This window comes from Rattus norvegicus, chromosome X (genome assembly GCF_021556685.1).
Source record: "Rattus norvegicus strain SHRSP/BbbUtx chromosome X, alternate assembly SHRSP_T2T, whole genome shotgun sequence".
Classification (NCBI taxonomy): Eukaryota; Metazoa; Chordata; class Mammalia; order Rodentia; family Muridae; genus Rattus; species Rattus norvegicus.
The window spans coordinates 155,400,698-155,408,926 of NC_141554.1; the positions used below are offsets into that span (position 1 = coordinate 155,400,698).

At 39.5% G+C, this 8,229-nt stretch overlaps 1 protein-coding gene across 1 annotated transcript; it reads right to left on the reverse strand.

The window, feature by feature from the left end:
• Nucleotides 1-5,620: 5,620 nt before the first annotated feature.
• 4933436I01Rikl (RIKEN cDNA 4933436I01 gene like) lies at nucleotides 5,621-7,993 on the reverse strand. Its single transcript, XM_087601128.1, has 2 exons — nucleotides 7,841-7,993; nucleotides 5,621-7,670 (listed from the first exon to the last, which is right to left on the reverse strand). Exons 1-2 carry the CDS (start codon nucleotides 7,991-7,993, stop codon nucleotides 5,751-5,753), a joined length of 2,073 nt encoding a protein of 690 aa, XP_087457254.1. The 3' UTR covers nucleotides 5,621-5,750.
• Nucleotides 7,994-8,229: the final 236 nt, after the last annotated feature.

Genomic DNA, 8,229 nt, shown 5'->3' on the forward strand with positions numbered 1-8,229 from the left:
AGAAGAAGCAAGCTGGAGTAGCCATTCTAATATCAAATAAAATCAATTTCCAACTAAAAGTCATCAAAAAAGATAAGGAAGGACACTTCATATTCATCAAAGGAAAAATCCACCAAGATGAACTCTCAATCCTAAATATCTACGCCCCAAATACAAGGGCACCTACATACGTAAAAGAAACCTTACTAAAGCTCAAAACACACATTGCACCTCACACAATAATAGTGGCAGATTTCAACACCCCACTCTCATCAATGGACAGATCATGGAAAGAGAAATTAAACAGTGATGTCGACAGACTAAGAGAAGTCATGAGCCAAATGGACTTAACGGATATTTATAGAACATTCTATCCTAAAGCAAAAGGATATACCTTCTTCTCAGCTCCTCATGGTACTTTCTCCAAAATTGACCATATAATTGGTCAAAAAACTGGCCTCAACAGGTACAGAAAGATAGAAATAATCCCATGCGTGCTATCAGACCACCACAGCCTAAAACTGGTCTTCAATAACAATAAGGGAATAATGCCCACATATACGTGGAAATTGAACAATGCTCTACTCAATGATAACCTGGTCAAGGAAGAAATAAAGAAAGAAATTAAAAACTTTTTAGAATTTAATGAAAATGAAGGTACAACATACCCAAACTTATGGGACACAATGAAAGCTGTGCTAAGAGGAAAACTCATAGCGCTGAGTGCCTGCAGAAAGAAACAGGAAAGAGCATATGTCAGCAGCTTGACAGCACACCTAAAAGCTCTAGAACAAAAAGAAGCAAATACACCCAGGAGGAGTAGAAGGCAGGAAATAATCAAACTCAGAGCTGAAATCAACCAAGTAGAAACAAAAAGGACCATAGAAAGAATCAACAGAACCAAAAGTTGGTTCTTTGAGAAAAACAACAAGATAGATAAACCCTTAGCTAGACTAACGAGAGGACACAGAGAGTGCGTCCAAATTAACAAAATCAGAAATGAAAAGGGAGACATAACTACAGATTCAGAGGAAATTCAAAAAATCATCAGATCTTACTATAAAAACCTATATTCAACAAAACTTGAAAATCTTCAGGAAATGGACAATTTCCTAGACAGATACCAGGTATCGAAGTTAAATCAGGAACAGGTAAACCAGTTAAACAACCCCATAACTCCTAAGGAAATAGAAGCAGTCATTAAAGGTCTCCCAACCAAAAAGAGCCCAGGTCCAGACGGGTTTAGTGCAGAATTCTATCAAACCTTCATAGAAGACCTCATACCAATATTATCCAAACTATTCCACAAAATTGAAACAGATGGAGCCCTACCGAATTCCTTCTACGAAGCCACAATTACTCTTATACCTAAACCACACAAAGACACAACAAAGAAAGAGAACTTCAGACCAATTTCCCTTATGAATATCGACGCAAAAATACTCAATAAAATTCTGGCAAACCGAATTCAAAAGCACATCAAAACAATCATCCACCATGATCAAGTAGGCTTCATCCCAGGCATGCAGGGATGGTTTAATATACGGAAAACCATCAACGTGATCCATTATATAAACAAACTGAAAGAACAGAACCACATGATCATTTCATTAGATGCTGAGAAAGCATTTGACAAAATTCAACACCCCTTCATGCTAAAAGTCCTGGAAAGAATAGGAATTCAAGGCCCATACCTAAACATAGTAAAAGCCATATACAGCAAACAAGTTGCTAACATTAAACTAAATGGAGAGAAACTTGAAGCAATCCCACTAAAATCAGGGACTAGACAAGGCTGCCCACTCTCTCCCTACTTATTCAATATAGTTCTTGAAGTTCTAGCCAGAGCAATCAAACAACAAAAGGAGGTCAAGGGGATACAGATCGGAAAAGAAGAAATCAAAATATCACTATTTGCAGATGATATGATAGTATATTTAAGTGATCCCAAAAGTTCCACCAGAGAACTACTAAAGCTGATAAACAACTTCAGCAAAGTGGCTGGGTATAAAATTAACTCAAATAAATCAGTTGCCTTCCTCTATACAAAAGAGAAACAAGCCGAGAAAGAAATTAGGGAAACGACACCCTTCATAATAGACCCAAATAATATAAAGTACCTCGGTGTGACTTTAACCAAGCAAGTAAAAGATCTGTACAATAAGAACTTCAAGACACTGAAGAAGGAAATTGAAGAAGACCTCAGAAGATGGAAAGATCTCCTATGCTCATGGATTGGCAGGATTAATCTAGTAAAAATGGCCATTTTACCAAAAGCAATCTACAGATTCAATGCAATCCCCATCAAAATACCAATCCAATTCTTCAAAGAGTTAGACAGAACAATTTGCAAATTCATCTGGAATAACAAAAAACCCAGGATAGCTAAAGCTATCCTCAACAATAAAAGGACTTCAGGGGGAATCACTATCCCTGAACTCAAGCAGTATTACAGAGCAATAGTGATAAAAACTGCATGGTATTGGTACAGAGACAGACAGATAGACCAATGGAATAGAATTGAAGACCCAGAAATGAACCCACACACCTATGGTCACTTGATTTTTGACAAAGGAACCAAAACCATCCAATGGAAAAAAGATAGCATTTTCAGCAAATGGTGCTGGTTCAACTGGAGGGCAACATGTAGAAGAATGCAGATCGATCCATGCTTATCACCCTGTACAAAGCTTAAGTCCAAGTGGATCAAGGACCTCCACATCAAACCAGACACACTCAAACTAATAGAAGAAAAACTAGGGAAGCATCTGGAACACATGGGCACTGGAAAAAATTTCCTGAACAAAACACCAATGGCTTATGCTCTAAGATCAAGAATCGACAAATGGGATCTCATAAAACTGCAAAGCTTCTGTAAGGCAAAGGACACTGTGGTTAGGACAAAACGGCAACCAACAGATTGGGAAAAGATCTTTACCAATCCTACAACAGATAGAGGCCTTATATCCAAAATATACAAAGTACTCAAGAAGTTAGACCGCAGGGAAACAAATAACCCTATTAAAAATTGGGGTTCAGAGCTAAACAAAGAATTCACAGCTGAGGAATGCCGAATGGCTGAGAAACACCTAAAGAAATGTTCAACATCTTTAGTCATAAGGAAAATGCAAATCAAAACAACCCTGAGATTTCACCTCACACCAGTGAGAATGGCTAAGATCAAAAACTCAGGCGACAGCAGATGCTGGCAAGGATGTGGAGAAAGAGGAACACTCCTCCATTGTTGGTGGGATTGCAGACTGGTAAAACCATTCTGGAAATCAGTCTGGAGGTTCCTCAGAAAATTGGACATTGAACTGCCTGAGGATCCAGCTATACCTCTCTTGGGCATATACCCAAAAGATGCCTCAACATATAAAAGAGACACATGCTCCACTATGTTCATCGCAGCCTTATTTATAATAGCCAGAAACTGGAAAGAACCCAGATGCCCTTCAACAGAGGAATGGATACAGAAAATGTGGTACATCTACACAATGGAATATTACTCAGCTATCAAAAACAACGAGTTTATGAAATTCGTAGGCAAATGTTTGGAACTGTAAAGTACCATCCTGAGTGAGCTAACCCAATCACAGAAAGACATACATGGTATGCACTCATTGATAAGTGGCTATTAGCCCAAATGCTTGAATTACCCTAGATCCCTAGAACAAACGAAACTCAAGACGGATGCTCAAAATGTGAATGCTTCACTCCTTCTTTAAATGAGGAAAAAGAATACCCTTGGCAGGGAAGGGAGAGGCAAAGATTAAAACAGAGACTGAAGGAACACCCATTCAGAGCCTGCCCCACATGTGGCCCATACATATACAGCCACCCAATTAGACAAGATGGATGAAGCAAAGAAGTGCAGACCGACAGGAGCTGGATGTAGATCTCTCCTGAGAGACACAGCCAGAATACAGCAAATACAGAGGCGAATGCCAGCAGCAAACCACTGAACTGAGAATAGGTCCCCGTTGAAGGAATCAGAGAAAGAACTGGAAGAGCTTGAAGGGGCTCGATACCCCAAAAGTACAACAATGTCAAGCAACCAGAGCTTCCAGGGACTAAGCTACTACCTAAAGACTATACATGGACTGACCCTGGACTCTGACCCCATAGGTAGCAATGAATATCCTAGTAAGAGCACCAGTGGAAGGGGAAGCCTTGGGTCCTGCTAAGACTGAACCCCCAGTGAACTAGACTATGAGGGGAGGGCGGCAATGGGGGGAGGGTTGGGAGGGGAACACCCATAAGGAAGGGGAGGGGGGAGGGGGATGTTTGACCGGAAACCGGGAAAGGGAATAACACTTGAAATGTATATAAGAAATACTCATGTTAAAAAAAAAAAGAAAAAAAAAGAAAAGAAAAGAATAGTTAAGACAAGAAACAGTAGGCTAATAGGTATTAAAACACCCAAGAGTCCTGATTATTATGTTGGTATTTGTCTCATTGGATTCAAGGAGAAGTTTGGTTGCTAATGGGTATGTTTTGTGGAGTTCTCTATTTTGACAGGTAGATTTGTATTATGTAAGTTTTTGTCTATTTCCAATGTATTTTCTCACAATTTATCTCATTTTAACTACTTGCACATGCAAGTATGCATTGAAATAAGATTATAGACAGAGGATTCTTCCTAAGAGTTCACCCAGATGACATAATTTGTCATGTAACTTAAGGGGGCAAGTCTCAGCCAGAAAGGCCATCTTATATGTGTATCCTGTATCCTGTTCTGCAATTCATTCCAGTAGAAACTATCTATTGTTCATAGTCATTAATGAGAACATTGTTCAACAGTATGAAATGAGGTGATATGTTCTGCTTAATGACAGTGAAGGTTTTTAAGTGACAAATATTTCACTAAATTGTATTGTTTTGTTTTGTTTTCAGTGTATGTTCTTAGCACTTGCAGTTAAGTGTCCTAGGCTGACAAGAGTATTATGAAAAGGGATGGGTTTTCAGTACATATTCTAGGTAAGCGCTTTTTTTTTTTTTTGGTTCTTTTTTTCGGAGCTGGGGACCGAACCCAGGGCCTTGCGCTTCCTAGGTAAGCGCTCTACCACTGAGCTAAATCCCCAGCCCCTTCAGTACATATTCTAAATCAAGAAGTATCCTGGTTTGATAAAATTCGATCTGTTTGCCTGCCTCATCTTCCAATAACCACTATTTTATTTTTGGTAGTATTGGTAGCTTCCTATAAGATGATAAGTGTTCTTTTTAAAGGCTTTTCCTTGATTAAGTCATGAGAAACTATAGCAAAGACCCAAGGACATTGTCATCAAACAGGGTGTTTTCTCTTTGCAGATATGATACAGCCATTACAACATATGTTTCCCACATGTTGTGTTAATCTACAACCTGAACCAAGGTCCTGCCTACCCCCATCCAAAGCACATAGGTAGAAATATAAGCCCTTTATTCTTTTCTGTAGAACAAAGAGCAAGGTATATCTTGATGTTCTTTTCATATTCTCCAGTGTCTGAGTATACATTTGCTTTTCTGACCTCCAGCTATGTAGGAAACAGAGTCTGTCTTCCTCCCTCTACCCCCAACCCCCAATCCCCATCCACCCTTCTGCCCTCCCAGTTCTAACACCAGAGACCCATGGCGAATTACAGAGATGCAATTACTTTCCATTATAATGGATTTATTTTCACAGTTCTCAGTGAATATCATTGAAGTATTCAATGTATTGTAATTAGGCATTTTAAAACAGTTTGATGACTATATGTCTGATGTCACTGGCTGTGCACTGGGATTTAAGACTATTGATGCCAACAGTGAAGGTGATTGAGCCAGCTGTGGATATTTGTTCCTGTGCTAGGTTGGTGTATATATCCTCCTGGCACTAGTTGTTGTAGTTGCAGAATATTTATCATTCCGTTCAGGTGCATGTGTGGATAGAAGGGGATGGGCATCTCCTCATTAACCAGCTTCTCTGGAGAGCAGAAGGTGATTCTCTCTTTGTCCACCCTCTTGTGTGGAAAGCAAAGTGTGACCCTCTCGTCTTTCACTTGATTATCTCGATCAAATTGTGTGATCCTCTCATCTTGTTTATTTCGATCAAAGTGTGTGATCACATCCCCTTGTACTTGCTGGGCATGACTGAGCAGTAAGAACCTATCCTCCGTTATGTGTCTGTCTTGGTAGTAGTGTCTTATCATCTCTTCATTCACTTGATTGTCTTGGTCAAATTGCATGATCCTCTCCTCTTGCTTACTTCGGTCATAGTGTGTCATCATTTCCTTTTGTATTTGTTGGTCATGACTGAGTAGTATGAACGTTTCCTCCATTCTGTGTCTGTCTTGATAGTAGTGTCTGATCATTTCTTCATTCACTTGTTTGTCTTGATCAAATTGTGTGATCCTCTGCACTTGCTTATTTTGGTCAAAGTGTGTAATAATTTCCTCTTGTACTTGCTGGTCATAACTGCATAGTATGAACCTATCCTGGTTTAAGTGTCTGTCTTGATAGTAGCGCCTGATCATCTCTTCTTTCATTTTTTTGTCTTGACCAAATTGTGTGATCCTCTCATCTTGCTTATTTTGGTCAAAGTGTGTGATCATGTTCTCTTCAACTTGGTCATGACTGAGTAGTATGAACCTATCTTCCATTATGTGTCTGTCCTGATAGTAGCACCAGATCATCTCTTCTTTCAGTTGTTTGTCTTGATCAAATCGTGTGTTCCTCTCCTCTTGCTTATTTTGGTCATAGTGTGTGATCATTTCCTCTTCTATTTGCTGGCCATAACTGTGTAGTGTGAACCTATCCTCCTTTACATATCTGTCTTGATAGTAGTTTCTGACCATGTCTTCTTTCACTTCTTTGTCTTGATCAAATTGTGTGATCCTCTCTTCTTGCTCATTTTCGTCAAAATGTGTAGTCATGTCCTCTCGTCCTTGGTGGTCATGACTGAGTAGAGTGAACCAATCCTCCTTTACATGTCTTTCTTGATTATAGTGTCTGTTCATCTCTTCTTTCACTCGTTTGGCTTGATCAAATTGTGTGATCTTCTCTTGCTTATTTTGGTCAAAATGTGTGATTATTTCCTCTTGTACATGCTGGTCATGACTGAGTCGTGTGAACCAATCTTCCTTCATGTGCCTGTCTTGATTGTAGTGTCTGTCCATCTCTTCTTTCACTTGCTCGTCTTGATTAAATTCTGTCATCCTCTCCTCTTGCTTATTTTGTTCAAAATGTGTGATTGTTTCCTCTTGTACCTGCCGGTCATGGCTTAGTGTGATCTTATCCTCCTTTATGTGTTTGCCTTGATAGTAATTCCTGATCTTCTCCTCTTTCACTTGTTTGTCTTGATCAAATTGTGGGATCACCAACTCTTTGAACTTGTGGTTTTGATCATGTGTTATATTTGTGTCCTCTTGCATCTGGTTATCATGGTGACCCCGTGTCTTCACTTTATCATGCAGCTGATCATATTGATTCCACAGTATATTCATCTCATTCTGTAGATAAGTATATTGATCCCACAGCATCTTCAGCTTGTCCTGTAGCATTTTGTTTCTTTCATGTTTGGATTTTTTCTTCTTTTTCTTCTTTTTTCCAGAGCTTGGTATTTCTCCACTTTCCTCCTTAGGTCTCCACATAGGAATGGTATGGTTTTTCCATTTCTTCACCTTAGTTCTCTTTTTGGGACTTCCTTTTACCCTTCTTAGGACCTGTACAGTCTGAAAGGACAGGACAGTGTGTTATTGGATACTAGAAATGAGTCAGGAAGCAAGACTTTCTAGTGTGTGGGTTGAACAGAAAATTTAAGATAGGCCAAGCAAGGGTAGGTTTTCCAGGAGAAGAGGCATTGATGGAGAAAAGAGACCTTACTTAGGTTGGGTTAACTTACTTGATCACCTCTGCAAGTGTATTCAGTGCAGTTCTTATCAGAACCCCAAGATATGGGCTTTAGGAAAATCTTGCTCTTCTTTGTTAGGTTGATATGAGAAGTCCATGATTCTGTATCTTCAGTACCCTCTTGCAATTTATTAACTTTCTCCATTGTGAACTCTCACAAGGGTCTGGCCCAGAGGGCCAAGTAGCCGACTTTTATACCCTGTGAACAATGGATGCCACACCCATAAATTGTGATTTTTTCAGCAACGTCTGCCATACCCAATCATGGCAACCATGGACTCTGACATCACAATATATGGATTCTGGCCCCTTGGTGAATGGTAGGTAAGGCCAGGCTGTCTGGTAAACCTAAGTGAGTCTCATACAACAGAAAGTACCAAC